Source organism: Haemaphysalis longicornis, unplaced genomic scaffold, assembly GCF_048455015.1.
Source record: "Haemaphysalis longicornis isolate Haplotype H1 unplaced genomic scaffold, Haemaphysalis longicornis Haplotype H1 scaffold_9, whole genome shotgun sequence".
Taxonomy (NCBI): Eukaryota; Metazoa; Arthropoda; class Arachnida; order Ixodida; family Ixodidae; genus Haemaphysalis; species Haemaphysalis longicornis.
This window is the reverse complement of record NW_027526460.1, coordinates 72,001,650-72,021,140: the sequence shown is the minus strand read 5'-3', so window position 1 is coordinate 72,021,140 and position 19,491 is coordinate 72,001,650. Positions and strand designations below refer to the sequence as shown.

The 19,491-nt window shown below is 44.9% G+C and overlaps 1 protein-coding gene across 2 annotated transcripts in view; it reads left to right on the top strand.

Annotated features, from left to right (window-relative positions):
• Nucleotides 1–19,491, top strand: part of LOC144153807 (putative acetylcholine receptor chaperone) — a 72,020-nt gene that overhangs the window by 10,081 nt on the left and 42,448 nt on the right. The window contains exon 3 of one of the 2 annotated variants that reach the window (XM_077685535.1): nt 4,710–5,051. In XM_077685535.1, coding sequence (XP_077541661.1) covers nt 4,710–5,017 — 308 coding nt within the window. In that variant the 3' untranslated portion in view covers nt 5,018–5,051. Of the gene's footprint in view, nt 1–4,709; nt 5,760–19,491 lie in introns of those variants that run through there. The other variant, XM_077685534.1, reaches the window with a different exon arrangement.

Genomic DNA, 19,491 nt, shown 5'->3' with positions numbered 1-19,491 from the left:
GGGTATTTAACTGTATGCGTCGAAGAATGCGTAGTTGCGGGGTGTTAGAGATTTGTCTGGAACCGGGAGTGTATGAAGAGATTCTCTGATGTTCTTGTAGTGAAGCTTTATTTCTTGTTTGTAGTGTAGAGTCGTGTCCCACGTCAGTGGATAAGGCCAGGGAATCCCAGGCGCCCAGTGCAAAAGTTCGCGGCCGAGGCTATGCACTGCCTCATTGCCTGGGATTCCAGCGTGACCAGGAATCCACCTCAGTGTGACAGTGTGGGGACATAGCTTTGTTAAGGCTTTGCGTAGATCATACTGCAGTTCTTCAGGAATCCTACCCTTGTGAATGGCGCAAATAGCTTGCATTGAATCAGTGTATATGGTACATCCTGAGGGGTTAGGGGGATGGGGGGAGCTAAGGAGAAAAGACAATACACGCATCGATCATGATGGAGGAGTACAATAGGATACCTTTATCTGATAAACGACGTATTGGTACACATTTAGATCGTTTGTAGATGCATTTATCTGCGTGCAAAAAATTGTTACGTGGGAACATTCTTTGTTTGTGATTTGGGTCTTTGAAGGCTTGGCAATTCATTTGATGCACTTGCAGCGAAGGTCGGACACACTTCTAGCTTTCGTGCTTCTCTCAACTTCCTCAAGGAAGGGATGGTAAATTTTAACAGTGCCAGCCAATCCATACAGGCCTCATCTTATTTTTTTTTCCCCCTTTAGTTATCTAGCCCGTTTAAACATACTTTGCACTTACATATTTGTTATTCTGCTGCAGCCATCTTTTGACTCCAGCCAAATCGTACGTTGTCTTCGTGGCCCTAACTGCGCATGTAGTACAGTGGCAAAGATGTGTCTCACATGGTCAGTGCCAGGAACGTGTGAGTGACTACAGTTGTGCATTCGAAAATTGCGTCTTAAAAGCAAAAGTGCAACTCTGCGGGTACGTTATAAGGATGTTAAAGATTAAAAATTGGAGTCTTGCATGCATGTACGCTTCATTTTTAACACTTTCTTCGGCCAATTTGTGCACATTTTTAAGATGGGGAACATGCATTTAAAAGTGCCGCTTCTCTTGCGTCATCCTCCCTGCTGTTCTGCTGGCATCAGCTATGGTGACAAATTTACAGGAGTACCGACATGAAATGTTCGTCTTCAGCTTTTTTTGCTGCTATGGGCGCACCTACCAGCCCACTAATCATAGAATGGCACATTAGACGGTCGATAGCGGCATAAAAAAATTGTTTTTATTTGTTTTCAGAATAAACAGGTAAGTACCGGCGTTGTTCCCAGTGTTAAACAAAATAGACCATAAAATGCGACCTTCGTGTGAAGTTTGAGCACAAACAGAGCAGCGGTTCGCTCAGGGAAAAAATTTTAAGTGTTTCAATTATCGTCGTGACACCCTGTACACATGGCGGAACAACACGTCCCAAGCGTAGCCAGCTTGTTGGCCACATCACGGGGGCCCTCATGTCGGCAGTTTCGGGCCAGGACAGCCATGTGGAGAATTTGGCGTCATGCTGGTGCCAATTGGGAAAGGATATCCGTTCTGAGCTTCTTCGTGCACGCAAAGGTTAAAATCAATGTAAAATATATTATTCTGAACGGTTACTGTTGAAGCTTGCTGGGAGATATCTCCATATACAAAGGAAGCCTTTTGCCTAGTTATCGTAGCTTTGAAATTTCGTGTCAGTACTCCTTTAATGGGTTTTGGGCATGTTTAATTAACCGGCTTCACCTTGTGTGTGAACTAACTAAAGTTCAGTGTTAAGCATGAAGTGATAGAAAACTAAAATCTTTAAGGCAGAGATAGCATGAAAACACATTCCCTGGGCAATGTCATCACAGTAGTGGGTGCAGCAGCGGCAAATGACATATGTTGGTTTTTCTTTCGCCACTTGTCATGGACTAACTAAGGGTCTGTGCTGTTATTAGATTGTCAAATAAAGAACTGCATGGGTTCAACGCAACCACAAATTAAGGTATACATTCACTTCAGTGTCCCTCTAGTGTTTTAATGAAGGAACTTCCAACTTGCGAGGTTTTTTTTTTTTTTGCGTTTTTGATTTTATATTCTGAAGCTTCCGGCACCTATTCGAAAAGGTGCAGAGACAATGAGACATGACAGCTGTTTGCAAAGCAGGTGCTACATTTTTTACCTCCACAACTAGGCAACCACAGCAAAAAAAAAAAAAAAAGTCAGGAAACTTGCACTCCTATGCAAGACTTGAATGGCAAAAGCTGTTGTAGGTGAGCGTGGACCGACACATAGTTAAGTTTCAGTGTCACTGCATCGAAAAGGTCGTCTTCTTCACCGCGAATGGTAGATGCAAAGTCATCCTCAGCATCGCAGACTACCACCAGCTCTTAGCCATCAACTCGGGGCAGCGGTGGCAGGATCTGCAAGTCGTCTTGGAAAGGAGTGCCACACTCGTAGCCATGTCTCCAATTATCCATAATGGCTTCTACAGAACGTGGTTACCTCTCCACAGCTGGGTGTCTTGACACCCAAGCAGGGTGTCTTGTATTAGCGCTGGAGGTTCTTGTCTTTTACATGCGGGTAGCGCTTGGCAACAACACTGGAGGTTTTTTTGTTTTGTTTTGTTTTTGTTAAAGCCACTGTGCGAGCCGGGGACTTGGTGGTCGCGCAAGGCATGCACTCTCAAGCGCTTGGCATTTTCTTGCTCCTAGGGGTTTTTGCCTTTTTTTATTTTTATTTTTTGTAAACGCCACTGCGCGTGCTGAGGATGCTTGGTGGTCGCCGCGAGGCACGCGCTCATGAGCGCTCAGCATTTTTTTGGTATGTTTTCCTGCAAAAGCGAACTTGCGGTCAGTAACAACAGCTCCGCCATTAAAAATGGTGTTAGCTGTACATGTGCTGACTTATTTAGACCTGGCATTGCATCTAGTATCAAACAATACAAAATTGGTGCAGTGGAAATCTGCTACGTTGACTGGGTATGATCAGCATTTTTAGCTGTGTTTCACCTGTGTCACAATCTGTACCACTGCATCTTATATTATACCCTGCTACACTATATAGTCCAAATGCCATTTGACTCAAATGCGAAGTTTTGCTGCTCCAGTGGGTTTTGAAATGCCATTTGGCTCAAATGACATTCGATCCAAATGACCACCCGGAGAGACATTTTTGAGACTCTCGAATGCCATTTCTAGCACTCTCGCACACAGCGTTCCTAGTCAGCATTACTGGCATATTAAAACAAACTAAATATTTTTAATAGTGAGACTTAGTTTACTTCTCATCATGATATCAAAATGTAATAATTTCATACTTTCAGCACTAGTGCTAGCGACAAAACAGTGTGGCCAGACAGCACAAAAGAGGAAAAAAAAAACCTCGATTGTGATTCAGAATTCGGCAAAAACCATGTCAATGCTTACGATATTTATAATTTGATATCATTTTAATGCCAAAAACTGCTGCTAAATTTGATTGTTGCATTATTGTGTTAAAACAGAACTGAACAGCAGCAGCGCTGCGCAGGACGGTGAGTGATTGTTAAAGCTTTCAAATGCCATGCAAATTGTAGTGCAGCACGGCAGATTCTTAATGGCATTTGAAGCCCCTCATTTGAGTCAAGTGACATTGGTTCGAATGATATTGGGGCGCCAGTGTAACAGGGGTGTTGTTCTTGGAATTTTTGCCACTTCAATAATGGATCTGCAGAAAGCCCGGGCAGCAAAGTTCATCTTCCTAAAAGAGTGAGAAAAAACAAAACCACTTACTCGAAAAAATTAAGCGGCCATGAAAAGAAAGTAAAGTTTTGGTTTATTAGACAGACTGCATTTTCCAGATGACAACAAAGCCAATTTGATCGCAAACTTCAAGAAAATACTCTCGATGCTGACAAAGAGGGTTGAAACAGGGGTGGCTCACTAACCACTTTCGGGAAAAGTCTCGATGTCACAGGATCTTGTTTGGGCCATTGGCAGCTGCCAACCCATGCCGTTGCCAAGAAACATTGACTGGGCGATTGCAGTGTGGCTCTAATTTCATTCGGTCGTATCACTTAAACGTTAACAAGAAGTTATTGGACCGATATTTACGTGTTCAGTGTTCCCGCAGTTGCATCGCCACTGACGTTTAGCGCAAAATCTGTTTTTTTTTTTTTTTTTATTTTCTTACCTTTTAACAGAGACCAGAGTGGAGCAGGGAACAAACGGGTGCAATGACATATTAGTACAAATGGGTGGGGGCAGCGCATGTAATGTGAAGGCAAGATAACCGTTGCTCATTAAGGGTAACAGAGTGGATCCCTAGAGGAGGCAAGTGTGGCAGGGGGCGGCAAAAAGTTAGGTGGGCAGATGCGATCAAGAAGTTTGGGGGGATAAATTGGCCACAGTTAACACAGGACCGGGGTAATTGGAGACCTATGGGAGAGGCATTTGTCCTGCAGTGGGCGTAGATAGGCTGATGATGATGATGATGATGATGAGACCTAGTAGGCTGTTGATGATGATGGCAACAATGTTTTTATTGCAAAATGTACTCTTAGATCAATTCTGTGCATTTTTTTTTTGCAACTAAAAGTGGTTTATACCTGTTAGGTTGGTTTAGAGGTGAGGCACAGCATTCAAACATGTTTGATTACTGTTTCGCAACAAAATAGAAGTATCGGGCTTGTAATATCGCGCTCAGTCGCCGATGCCCTCCTCCTCCTCTCCCCTGATTCCCCTTGCAGGGCGCATCAAGCAGCTGGCCAACGGGGCTCTGCTCGTGCTTATGCTGGGCGCGGTGTACACGCACGCGGCGCTGCGGGACAAGTTTGAGCGCATGGCCCCCTCCATCGTGTTCAGCCTCATGCTGGGCTGCCGCCTGGTCGTCTTCTACCAGGTGCAGAGCCGGCAGCGCAACAAGCACCTCCAGCGAGGAGGAGGGGCGCTGCAGAGGGGCTCACCCACCTCCTCCTCTGTCAGCCACCCCCACCACCAGCCACCAGCACCGCCCACCGACGAAGCCACCGCGGAGGCCAGGCCTAAACTCGACTGAGTCGCCCACTTACGGCGCGGCGGTCAAACAGAGGGTGAGGTCGGCACATGGAGTTTGATACTGATACACGTGGTCTCTTTTAAGTGCAGAGCACTGTAGGGGCTCGCCTTGTCGTCGTAGCTCGCTCGCTGGACCCAAGTAGAACCACACGGCGTTCCGCTGTCACGGCGTAACCCAGAGGCTTCGAAAGCCAGGCGGTTTATATAGTCATAAGCGTTCTAAACTCGTGAACCGCAGGCACTTGTCATACATCTCCCCGTTCTTTAGGGGAAAGAAAACTGCAGGTACATTTGAGGCAAAATATACGTAATTAAGCGGCAGCACCCACGTTTATTTAGTTGGGAACGCTCGTTAGGTTGGTTTTTACGATAGTAAGCGAAAAAAAAGTGGCAGTGCAACGCCGGCGCATGCGGGAGGAAAAAGCAAGCACAAAAAGAACTGAACTCCCGCTGGCACAGTTTGAGGCTGGGGTCAGCGCGTGAGCACTGCGAAGGTGGGAAATTTGAATTGCATTGGGTGGTAGCTGTGAGCGGATAATGGCGCCACAGCCCATTAGGGCGAATCACTACTCTGCACTTACAACAGCTTTCACATTGAGTGGAGCGGCTTTAATTCCTTATCTGCCTGTCCAGAGCAGTGCTGAGGAGTTATCCTGCCGTGCTGGCGCAGTGGCTAAAGCGTTGTGCCGCTGAGCTCAAGGATGCGGGCTCGATTCCCAGCCGCGGTGGCTGTTTTTCAGGTGAAGGTGGAAAGGGAAAATACTGTGTGTGTAGAGATTTCTGTGCACGCTTGAGATCCCCAGGTGGTTGGAATTAATCCAGCGCCCTCCTCCGCTAGGACCCGGTTCATAGGCCGGGTGCAGATTCAGCGCATCAAACCCACAGTCAATTCAATCATTGAGTTCTGTGCAGTTCCTGGGCAGCCCAAAAGTGCTCCAACCATACAAACCCTATGGGAAAAATAAACTATGTAGCTGCTTTGGAGCCACTCTGAGCAGGCGAATAAAAGGGACTTGCAGCAAACCTTCGTCGTAACAAAGTCGCTTTGTTCAAAATTTTGCTTCAATCCAAGTGTTGCACCATTTAGAAGGGTTGCGCTAGTGACCTTTTACGGAAACAGACGTAAAAAAACACACCCTTTTCGTCTACACGACAAAGTGTGCGTTTTTTTTAATCTCCATTTCTGTAAGAATTCCCAGCACAACCCTTTGAGAGGATGTCCGACCAACTATCCCAACACCAAGCTTTATTTAAGTGTTGCGTAGTCGCACGAGAACGGATTGTCTCCACTTTTAATGAAGCATTCCTCATAACGAAGCCAGCTTCCTGTCCTGCGGACTTTGTTATAACGAGGCTTTACTCTATACTAGAAAGAAATTTCTCGCTGCAGTCGCGTGCGTTAATGGAAGCCACCGCAGCGGTTGGAAGCCGTTCCATTCTTACTGAACCTAAATTGCAACATGCCTTATTGTGGCATGTGACTGAAAGCAAAGAAGGAGACAGAAAGAGTGACTGAAGAAAGAACGAAAACAAAGAACGAGACAGAGACGCAGTGTAGCAGTGAAAAAGGTGCGGATAAGCAATGCCAAGCTCTTGCCCTCAAAGCAAGCAAACAGACCTAAGTGCTCCAAGGAGTTGTTCTTGTTCAGGGCTCACAAAACATTAAAATTTCTGACAAAGAAGTAATGTGATTAGTGATACTACCTTTATATGGATAAAATGACTAGGAGTAGTGTTTTAAGGACAATTACTAGAGTTTCTGCGGCCACAGGCAAATTTTGAGCCTGTTTGTGAGCCACGCCAAGTAAAAATGGGACGTTCCTCCGCGGTAACGCCTTGACACCAGCGCCAGACTTCCCTCTGGTATACACTATTAGTGTGAAACTCTATGGATCTGGATCTCATATCGTGTTTGGATTTTCTTGCAAGAATGCATTCTCAAAGAGGGTGAGAGCGGTAAAGGTGTGCCCAAGAACACAACTGGAGTTGTACAAGCGTACCATGGGGCTGACCTGGTGCGCGCTGAGTGTACAAAATGTAACTTTAGTGCGGTGTGCATCGGGAGATGGAAGATGATGTCATCATTGGTGCACTTCAATCCTTTGGGTTCATTTGCATTGTAATGGGAATTGCGAAATGGCAGGAACGTGGTATCTGATGCCTCCACAGATATCTGTTACCCCCACTCTATTAACGGTGAGGTAAGGAAACTTTTGCCCGAAGAATTTGGATTTCATTTCTTCTGGGTTGTGTTATCTCATACCTCTACTTCGTGAATGCTGAGATAAGGAATCTCGGGGTCCGGAAAATGTTTTGGATTGAGAATGTGATTGGATGTCTTTGTTACAGGACTTAGTTGGGCTTTCGATATCAGCAGCAGATAGCGATGATTATGATAATTAGCTGTTTGCTGGGTGTCCGCCTCCAACCCAGGGAAATCAGAAGTGCGTTTGTAAGATGAGCATATGTCACATTCATCAGATTTGAAGTTCAATGCTGTAACAACTTTTCTTGTTTGTTGTTGTTTTTTTTTTCTTCTGGCAACTGTACAAGCTGCTGTGGTATTCGGGGCCATTATTTCATGGCTCATAGGCCACAGGGCACATGGTTGTTTTTCTGCGTGTGTGTGGTGTGTGATTTGGCACGTGGTTGCAGTTAGTGTGTACCGCACATCCTGTGTGAAGTGTGGTGTTACAACTGGCAAGTTCGTGATCTCACGTGAAGCACACATGTTGTGTGTGTGAACAGAGCTGCAACAATGGACCTTTTTGCAGTAGCGATCTGTGCATGCGCGGGCGGCCACTCCACCATTCTCGGCAGGTGCCTCCGGCAAAATAAACCAAAGGGAACCCCTCAGCTATCTGCTTGCCAAGCAGCCCTGCTGTCTAGTGCTGCACGTTGTCATTGTTTCTCTTCGACGGCTCGTGGCGGGTTCGTACGTGCACACAAAAAAGGCTTTCTAAGGAAAGGGGCGAAGATGTTTGAGGCTGACCACACAGCGAGCACATGGCTGCCAGAGAGGGAGTAACGAACATGAACGAAAAGTACAGAAAAAGGGACGCTTCGACCACTGCAGATTAGTCACGGGAATGTGCACCTGCTACTGTGACATTCATGTGAAAGGCACAGATGACGGGCGGGTGTGGGAGGGACTGCAGGACAAGGGTATCTCATGCATGAGTTCTCCAAAAACCCGACATTTTGGGGGGGGGCGTGCCTTACTGCCATTTTTAGTTCACCCTGGCGGTTGCTAGGAGGACCAGCACTGGAAAAAGGTCCATTGTTCTGGCAGGCTTCTTACTTGCAATGGCAAGTTCTGCTGGCTTATAATTCAGCTCATAACTCCTTATACGGAAAGGGTTTGGTTGCTCAAAAAAAAGGCCTAGTGGGGCATGGCGCACTGTGGAGGTAAAAAATTGTGGTGACGGCAGTGCTGCTTTAGTATTTACATTTAAGGGCAGAAAAAATGGATTCGGCGAATGCACAATAAGAGCGGCCGGAAACCTATGGCAGAGGCCTTTGTCCTGCAATGGACATGTAAGCTCATGATGATTGCACAGTGCCGTCAGTGGAAACAAACGTTCTGTTCCATTTACTTTAAACGTGGTTTCGTCCACCCCTGTGAGTTTTCTCGAGTGGAATTCAACTCGGAAATAATTCTTCGCTCGGTTGTTAGCAGTTGGTGACCAAATGCCAGACCATCGCTGTAGACAGTGGTTATCACCACTTGGACTGAACTCAGTAAGTTGCTACCGTTGCCTTGGTACTGTCCTGATTTGAAATGTTCAAATTGGGCTTTAAGTGAAAGGCCACACGGGGCTGAGTAGCGCGCCATGATGGAGGGCTTGACCACCTGGGGATCTTTACTGTAGGGTCTCGATTTTGTAGTGGTTCTTATGTTAAGTCTTACTGACCACAGAACAGAAATGCGGGTGCCTCTCAGTACTTAGTGCGGGACAAGAGGATGTAGTTTGTTTACAAGTGTGGTGTAGTTTTTATTGTTACCATTTGTTCCTAACTGGGGTACCACTACATTAATTTGGGCGTGAACGCTCGGCCACCCATTGGTGCATCCCTGAGTGTGATCACTAGTGATTGGACATGCAAAAATGCAACAACGGTTAACGACTGTCCACTTGGAAAGGTCTTGTTTTGTGCCAGCGTCCTTCAGGCCTCATTCTGCTGTCTGCTGTGCTGATTCCGGGTATTTCCACCACCGTAGTCTTGCCACACACAGTTCAGGGTGAACGTGCCGTGGGTTATAACCTAGTCATATGTTGACATTACTCAATGTCATTTTTTCTAATGCTGAGCTGCTGCGCGTGCGATCGGCTGGTGTGTGTCTGCACGCAATTTGAGTTAAGCCTGTTGCACTCGTGGCAGCGAGGAAGGTATGTGCAAGACGAACAAAAAGCACCTTGACCCTAATAATGGTGTGTTTAATCTCACGCACTATTGCAGTTTTTGGCACCATTTCTCACGAAGTGATGCCTAGTTTGGGAGAATAGACCACCGGACAGCTCAGTCGTGTAATTCTCCCATAGTCTGGCATGTTGCCTACCTCTGTAGTGCTGTTGCATTGATGCCTCGTTGCCTCGAGGAACCAAGCCTGCTGTGGAAGCCATTGTCTATTATTCGAAAAGCGGCTCGAAGTTGGACCCAGTCGAAGGGAACTCGATATGATCTCATGCTTTTCAACTGTGCGGATACAAGTGTTGTTGTACATCCTTGCTTGATAACTGCCTCACTTCGGGTAAAACTGAGGTTTATTCCGTAACATGCACCGCTGAGGACACGTGTATACTTAGACACAACTTAACCCATCATGACAACACTCGCGTTTTTCCTTCTTTTTTCGTTAATTAATCATGACAAAGGAGTGGAGCTGTAGGGTAGAGTGGCTGACCTTGCTCTTAAAAAATGTCATTGTTTGATGTCCACCCAACTTTGAACAGTTTTCGTAAACATAATCTTATAACTTGCAGATAAAAAAAAAAGCTGCGAGTCGGAACTAGTCGTGTTGTAAATGTATACGAGTATTTCTAACGTTATGTATAATAGGTTGATAGGCAAGGCTAAGTTTTGTGGTTAATTTTGAAGTGCTATTTGTTAAGAGCTCGGGTCAAAGCAGTTGAGAGAAACAGACCAGTGGTAGGTGAGAGAGTCAGAGACTGGTTTTTCCTAGGCCAGGTATTAATGCAGCTGCTGTAACTGTCTGGTGTGGCTTGCCTTCCTGGTGGCAATAGATGGGAAGAGATGCATTTAAGTGCCAGCACAGACAACGAGATTGTGAGTTCTCTCGTCGGAGACACTACAAACATAACTGCACTTCTTTGCGGGGAGCGAAATGTTTTGGTTCAGGGCAGCAAGGAACGATCATTTTACGTTGTCAAGTTTTCGGAACCACAAAAGAGGTAGGGTGGGGGTTGGCAAACGTAAGATATAAAATGAGTGAACTAGAACACTAGTGAACTAGATATGGGCGGCGGGAAACCTATTTCTCAAACCTACTATTCAAACCGCAGACCGGTTTACTAGTCTGTGTGTGTGTAACAGAAATTGTGAGTTGGAAGCTTTGTGAAAAAAGGATGCGTGAAATGTTTGTTGGTTTTCCGGAGGCATATAACTTCTGTTCTGCTACGTACGTATTTGCATGACTAGTCATTCTTTTTTGTTTTGTTTTGCTGAATGTCGCTTCATAGCGAAAGAAGCAGTCATTTTGTAACTCCGTGGTGAGGACGAGATTTTGGCACGGGTATTTTTACGTTTACGTGCTTTTGCCGTCGTGTGCATATTTTTGATACGCATGTTTTTGTTCTATCTCACCCCAACTGGTTCTCATTATCATCATGGTGGCTGAGTTGCCTTTTCGGCGTAACAGTCAAAGGCGTTTTCGTGAAATTCGAAGGGAGTAAAATATAGCTGGTGGCAGCAGATAGATGCCGTCACAAATTTGTAGCATCTTTGAGGCGATGAAAAAGAGAAAAGAAGGCTCTTTTTGTTCTCTCTTGTTGTAAAATCCACCCCGTTCACCCCATTTCTCGTGGTATGGGAAAATCGATGAGACACTGAGCATGAAACGGTAGGCGCTCTTACTGCGAAAGCATGCAAAGCATAGAAGTAGGTGAAAGGTCGCCGTCGCCTTGAAATTCACGTGTGTTTCCACCCATCTTTATGCCCCCCTTGATGTGGTTTTCAGCATCAATGAGGGAAGCGACTGGTTTTTTTTTGGAGCTTGCATTTACGTTCCATCACGTTTTGAGTTGAAACGCTATTTTGTCCAGCCTATTACAGTCTAAACTCGTTATATAACAAAATAGTATCGGGACAGTTATTTAGTTCGTTATATTCAATATTTGCTGTAACAGTAGAGCTAGAAATTGGTTCAAACCAATCAGTAATCTAGCTCCCGCAGAAGTCCGTGATACAAAAACGCATTATTTTAACCTTCGAACCTACAATAAACAAGGTAACCCATATCTTTCTCCTTGTGGCATTTCAAGCTCAATGAACCAGAGCATGAAACGGGTAATTGCAACAAAACAAAGTTAATTTTACAAACTAGGCCTGCGTTTTTATTTTTTTTTTATTAGGAAAGAGGTGATCTTTGTCTGGTGGCTATTCACAGCACTGAGCAAGTAGGATGAAGTTTTCCACAGTGTCCATGAAGAAAGGGACCTTTTCTACTTCTGCAAGTTTCGGACGCAGGGAGTTTTTTCAAGCAGCATCTCAGCCTCCTGGTCAAATATGTCTTCGTTATACTTCGATAGTGCTCGCAAAACTCACAGTTTCACCTTCGTTATAAAAGAATAAGTGCCATTGAAATGAAGCGTGACCAACCAAAGTTCCTATTTTGTTTGCAATAGCCGATAATTCGCTATATCAGTGTTCGTTGTAGCGACGTTCAACTGTAGTTGTATTTAAATATTTGAAGTGGATGTACAAGGGCTGCCTTTATGTTTGCTCGACATCTATGCACTGCCGCCTACCTCCCACCTGTTTTGATGCCTGGCAACGATGGTTTTTTTTTTGTTATTATTATTATTGCGACTGATGGCGTGTGAATTATGCTTGCGCTGGACAATGAGGTGGTATTTCCAGAGTTTGAGCTATGTTTGTTGTATTGAGTGTGACAGGAAGACTACACCGGCCTTTGAGAGCATTTTAAACATTTCACTTTCTTTGTCTATCATGTTCCCCCCCTTTTGTGTCTAGGCAACGTCTGAGCAAGTGTCGTGCATCTTGTCGTGCTTAAACTTCATTTGTCTTGTACCTCAGTGTCTCGAATATACTGCTGCCTTCACGCGTTTAGCTGAAACTTGCTTGAGTCCAGTCAGGAGTTGTCATTTTATGTGCGACATGTATGCGCTTTTCAGGCCTTGCTGTTTATTAGAGGCGAATTAGCAGCTTCGTAGTTCCGGTGTACGTAGTTTGAACTCTGTAGTTCACCGTCTATGCTGTGAAATGGCAAAACAGTACTTGTTAAAGTGGCGATGAAGTAGAAATACAACTCCGTTGTCCTTATAACAAAGACACCAATTTTTTTATTCGCTAATTGATAACTGGTTTCAGTTCCTCATGCATATTACGTCACCCCTCCCCATAATACCCTTATTACATTACCGTAGCGCCTAAATTGGAAAGTCTTTTTATGCTGTTGTAGTTTGTTTTTATTGCCTCTTTAAAGCAAAACCTGGTTCATACACTAAGCGAACGGCTGAATTAAATGTTCTGTGTTTATCACTGCAAAGTGAATAATTTTTTTAGCCCCATCGTTCAGCGGCACACAGCTGCCATCCTAAGTCAGGTTACTGAGGCAGAGTTGCGCAGTTGATTGCTGTGAAAGTCCGTGGCGTGTGCGATGCAGAAAGGCAGTGGAAGGAGTTGATGAAGTTCTTTAGTTTTAGAAAACTTAGTTGGGTAGGGACAGACAACCGATTTTTGTCGAGTATATATATTCTCTATCCCAAATGAAAGGGCATCACTTAAAGCACCTTGACGAGAAACGGTTTTGGTGATAACGCCCTAGAACTTTTTAAATCGAAATTTTTAGATCTGCGAGCCGTATGTGGCCCTCCCAAAAATGATGCTGGCAACCATGACATAGAGTAGCTCGGCAACATAATTTTGTCTGTATGCGAAATGAAAAACGATATTCAAAAACTTGTCCCCAGCTATAAAAGTTTGAATCGCAGTCTTTCCTGTTGCGTTATGCGTTTTTTTAATGTAATCGTCTATTGTGCACGAATGCGCCATCTGTTGGGATAGACGATAGGTAGAATCTGGCTTCACGTTGTGGAGGTGGGAAGTTCGGTTCTGCCCGGGCGCACCGTTCTTTTTTTTTTTTTTTTAAGCTGCCGTTGGCGTATTTGGAAACTGAAATCAAATATTTTGGCAGAACAAACGCCTCTGCCTCAGGCAGAATCGTCAAAGCTCCTTCACTGGGTCTGTTTACTGAACGCTGCCGTTGATTCTGGGCATGGGGGCTCAGTTAGCCACACCGAGAGCAACCCAGTGGCGGCGGGCGGCGTGTCTTTAGAATTTTCAAAATAATGTTTAGAAATATAGAAATACATATACAATTTAACCTTGTACAAATACTTCTGTTAAAAGGTTTTCAATACGTAAATAAATGTTTCAGCAGTTACAGTAGCTGCTAGGTTTGCAGGTCACGTGACAGGGACACATATTGTAGTGCCAAGTTTTGACACTACGAACCGCCACCCTTCCGATTTCAGGAAGTTAGCTGCCAAATGAAAATTATTTCCGCCAATTTGTGTAGAAATTGCTTGTGGTTACCGGGCTATATAAAACGCTGGCTTTCATATGAGCTAGAGAACATATACGCAACAAAAATCGGTTGTCTGTCCCTTTAAGGTTAGGAACCAGTTTGGGACATATTCTGACGCAGACGAAAACTGGGTAACGGGGAAAGTGGTACACATTTTGTTGTTTGTCTATGAGTGATGCTTTTCCCTGGTTCAGTGTGTGTGTGAAAGCAGCCTGTGTTAGTGCCGAGCTGTTTTTATATCTGTGCCGCACGAGTAGAATCGTGCCTAGTCTCTTGCGTAGTTGAATTAGCCGCACAACAACCTCCGATGTAACCGGTAGCTGTTCCATAGTTGTAGGAGTGTCGTGTCCTTTTAGTGTTTGTGAAGTGGTTTCGACGGCTTGTAAAAAGTATGCAACGTTCACTTGTGTTGTTTGGCATCTGTGAAGGCTTGAGAGAGGGATTTACGAAGCGGGGCTGGGAAAATGTTGTTCTGGGTTGTGTAGTGGTGAGTGTCGCTTGCTGCAGGGAAATTTATCATGTCTTGTTCACTGTGTGCATTGTGAGTGCTGTAGTCTTTTGTGAGCATGTACTTTGAGAACTTCATTAAATAGAGGTGCGTTAATGCTGCCCAAGTGTACGCTTCACTGACGAATCTCGTTGGGAATGTGTTAAGGTTTCCTCACTCTGACGAAAGAAAAAAACGTGGCGCAAACTACACGTGCACGACAGGACAAGATACGACAGAAGGAGAGAAGATACAGGCGCCAGTATCTGTTGTATCTTGTCTTTGTCCACGTCTAGCTTGCGCCACGTTTTCATCTTTCTTTAAGTATGTACCAGCCAGCTCAGCAACAAGTTTTGTTCACTCACTCTAGTGTGCAGTCTCTCAGATTGATTCCATGCAAAATTTCTTGGAAATTTTTTGCTGAAAGTATCCATTAAGTTCTGTTGTGCTGTTAAAAGCTTCGTGCATAGCTTGGCCTTATTGCAGCTTTTTGTTTTGCAAGTTTTGTTGACATAATTGTTTTTGTGGTGAGTTTGAAGACGAGGCTAACTTCTTTCGGTCACAAAAAGTATAAACAAGTAGGTCTTGTATCAGAAAAAATAGATGCATCTTTTAATGTCCACATTGCTTTTTATGGTATGGATCTGATTCTCGGTAGTTTTATTTTTTTTTGTCTTATAAGCAAGTCCTATAAACAGTATTGTCATAAGACTTGGTGCGCCTGGTGTGTTCTCATTTTTAGGCCCTTTGGTTTCATTGTTGTGCAGTGAATTTACTTACCTATGTAAATTTGAAGCTGTGAATGCGCTATTTGCAATCGGCTACATGCTTGAAATTACAGTTAAAAAAATGGCGTGCGCAGGTTTGAACAGATTCGGGTGTCAACCCTTCTTCGAGTCATTTATGCATTTATTTACTTTCCAGCGATATAGCCCAAGCTAGCAACCATACAAACCAACGCAAACTAAAAAATTGCGTCTACATTGTCATGTCAGCCCACGTCGCAGGCTGTGCTGGTTGAAGTTTTGTTTTTGAGCCCCACATACGTGTTTTCCTTGCTTTTTTAGGCACCTGCGTGTGTCTGTGTGTGAGAGCAGGGTGACAATAAAGCGAACATGGATTGAAAAAGAAAAAAAAAGTGCGTCGCTTTTTTTTTTTTCGGAATCGTTTAGCGCACTCCTTGACTGCTTTCCAGTGCCAGTCTAGCAACACTGGAACGCGCGCGCACGTGACATGCCTACTTTGAAAACTGCGTTGCCCGCGGCACGCTTCGCGCAGAATTTCGGTCCCGTGGTCCCGTTCGCAACAAAAGCAAGCAAATCTGTCCACCCGTTCACCTTGCGACGTCTCGAAGACACCGATTCCGGCGACATGGACACTGCCGGTACGAGTGGCAGCTACTTTTTTTCGTCTTGGGACTACGGCGACCGCCTTATCCTACGGGACCTGTACAGGCGCTACGCCTTTTCCAAGATTCACATCATGAAGAAGATAGAACAAAGCGGACGCGGCCGTAGCTGCGAACACTGGCTCCTGTGGCGGGCCATGGCCAAGGTGCTGCTGTCGGAAGCACGCAAGAAAATCTCGCCCAAGGACCTGGAGAACTTCTTCTGGGACGTTCTCGCCGAAGGCTCGGAGGTGGCCGCGACGCTGGACCGACTGCTGGCCCGTCGCCATGCCGTCAAGTCGCCCCGCGCGCGCAGCACTAGAACTGTTGTGCCCAAGCTGAAAGACAAACCAGCCAGACGTACTTCGGCCGCCATTTCCTCGGAGGACAGCGATGAAGAAGGAGGACAACAGAAGACTGCGTTGCACCGCCTGCACCCGCGTCGCACAGCGGAAGACTTTGAGCTACCGCTCGACCTGACGCCGCGCCGACCGCAGCGTGACGGGGTTAAATCGAAACGCTTCTCGCTCGGCGAGCAAGGCGCCGTTGCCTTGTTCGAACCGACGACGGTGGAAGGCGGCGCCGGCGCGCCCACCGAATTCGCCCTGCTGCCGGGGTTTGGGGCAGGCGTGGACCACGGCCGCTGGATGAACGTGGACAACGACGTGGCTTCCATGCTGGAATTGATGCTCGCGCACATCTCAATCCCGAAAGACTGCCCACCGGACGGCTCTGCGCCGCAATACCCCTTCGTGGACTGCACGGAGGACGCCGGTCTCGGCGGTGTGTGGCCTATGTTCAGCGACGGTAGTGGCGTCAACGAGAACGTCGACGCGAGCCCCGAGCCCACTCCACCGGCCGTTCAGCGCGTCGACGAGGGAGTGCAGTGCGAGCTCGACTCGACGCTGCTGTTCGAGACGATGCAGAGGGACCACTTGCTTCGTATGGAAGCTCTGCGGCGCCGGAGGGACGCCTTCCTGAAACAGATGGAGGACTTGGTGGGACTGCAGTAGCGTGAAACATCTCGCAGTGCTACAGATTAATTAAGGCTGCTGGTGCTAGGCCAATGCCTCTTTTTTTTTTTATTTGCTGTATTACCAGCTTACGTTAACGTGTGGCGTGAGTTATCTGCCAATGAGAGCATTTTTAAAGGCCACCTCGCACACATTTTTCAACCTTGCGGTTCAGCCAACCAATAGTGTGATAAAAAAAAAAACATCATTATGGGCTTTTAATGAGCAGATTACTTTTTGTAAGTTTCATTGTAGGTTTTATTGCTGTAAGTTTCATTGCTAGTCATGCTTTCTGACACAAAGCCTTTACTCATTGCAAGTAGCATCCTGTGATCAAAAGTTACTGCGAGAACAGACTTCATGAATGTTCACATGTGGAATACTCATACATTGGTGCAATGTATGTAGCATCATCTGAGTGCTCACGTTGCGAAGCAGAGGTTCCTTGTTTTGCAGGTGAATTGTGCAATATATTAATCAGTTTTATAGCCTTTAGCAAACACTTCTCATCTCGCAAAAAAGAAATCGGAGGTGATGATTGTTGTCTAACTCAGCAATTTTCATCGAGCACACAGGTACCTCTAAAAAAAAAACGCAGTTAGCACACGGTGAGCCAAAAAAACTCACATTGCGACATTTGGGGTGCTTTAAATGTGAAACTACGTACTGTCTTTGTCAAAATTTTCTGGGCCACGACTACCATGGCCGGAGCAGGCGCGAGGCTGAGCATGGGCGCTGCGCTTGCCGCTGTCGGCTGGTTGCGTGGCTAAAGAGAGCGAGGGGAACTATTGCTCTTGCTTTTGTAGTGTGTCCGGCGTGACAAGTGCTGCGCAAAGTGCCTGTGCTGAAGCGAAGTGCGCCTACTCTGAGAAACTGGCCCCCTTATCACGCAGCCATACAACGAAAGGAAGCGCGAAAATTCCCCTCACTCTTTAGCTGCATAACCAGCTGACAGCGGCAAGAGAAGCGCGCCTGCTCCGGCCACGGTCGCCGTGGCCCACAAAATTTTGACAAAGACTGTACGTTGTTTTGTTGGCCAGTTGCGTGAAACTTGTTTTGACTTTATCGTGTTTACTTTTCACAACTCTTGTGTGCAGTTCGATTTCTTTGTTCCGTCTCTTTTTATTTTCTAAAACAATCAGGTTTCTCGGCTATCATTTCTCATGGAGCCCACTGGGCACTTTTTAAACACAATTAGCCTGAACAGACGTAGTGGCAAAAATTTCACGATGTCTAACCGTCAGGGTGGATCACTTTCGGCTTGTGTATTTGTGTTCCTGTGGTCACACATCTTGTTTTGTAGGATGCTCCTGTAATGGTTTTTTCTCTAACCAAAGTGTGGCAGTATCAGTTACATGTATAAGCAAATTTTTATTTTTGTTTTCATTTAATTCACTAATAATGTGGCGGTTATGAGGTTAACTGCGAGTACACAGATTTACGACTTTGTGAGTTAAGTACGTGAAATTTTATCATTCTTTAGATCTAACCTATTTTTAAAAAAATTGCTGTTTTGGAAGGGTTTTATGTGTCTCTGTTATTCAGTGGTTTCATTTTTTAAGAGAATCGTAGTATTTATGTATCACATTCATCAGTTAAGCGGCAGTTATTAGTTCGAATGCAAAGCAGTCATTTATAGCTTTGGAACCAAAGTGTGCGAATATTTAGTCATTTATCCATATCTTCTTTATTATTTTTTCTGCAGGATTTCAGCCTGGTGAAACTTTAAGGTGTTCCGTTGTGTTAATTTCAACAGTTGAGAAAGTCGTGTGTTGTGTTAATTTCAACAGTTGAGAAAATTGTGTGTTGTATTTGCTAGTAAAGTTTCGCTGGCCACGTTTTGCAAGCCAAGTTTCACTAGTCAAGTTTCATTAGTGGTGCTGTAAGAACATTGGAATTTAGTGTTATGCGACCAAAGTGTGTGAATTTTTATCATTCTTATAGTTCTTTGTTTCATTTGTTTGTTGAGATTTCTTTCTGAGAAGGCTTTTCAGAAAAAAAATTCCAGAAATGGGGTGGTTCCAACAATTAAGGAAATAATGTTTGTGTTCAGGTTTCCATTAAGTGGTACTATTAGCTGAACTGATATTTACAGGTTCATGTCTTACGTGTGTACATTTACATTATTTTTCTCGCTTTATTTCATTTGCTTGTTGGAATTTCTTTCTGCGGAGGATTTTCAGCATTCCGGGGATTGGGTGCTTCCAAGTATTGAGCAAATTGTTGTATTTGTGTCATGATTTGCTAGTTAGGGAGTGCTTAATTAGCTGAACTTTGAGATATAACAGTTTGACTGCAGTGTGTGAAAAATTGCGTCATTTTCAAAGATGTTTAACTTTTTCATTAGGATTTCTGTCTGGGGGTGCTTTGAAATGTTCCTTAGATTGGATCGTTTCAACAATTGAGAAAATTGTTTGCATTTAGGATTCAAAGTTGTGGGGCAGTTGTTAGCACAGGTGCAAAGCATCGAGATATACAGCTTCTTGGCTTGATTGTGTGAAGTAGATTTCTAGCTCTTTGTTTCATTTGTTCGTTAATATTTTTATGGGGAGGCTTTCTTAAATGTTATGGGGAGTGGAGGTTTCAACAATAAAGAAAATGATTGTGGTTAGATTCAGCATTTGCTAGAGAAGTGGCAATTGTTAGTCAAGTGCACTTTGGTTTTCTGCTTCGTGACTTAAGTGTGAAATTTTTGCCATTTTTCTGGATCTTTGTTTGATTTTGATTTTCTTGTATCCTTGTCTTGGGATGCTCTTTAAATGTTCTGAGGATTGGGTAGTTTTTTTTTTTTTTTTGG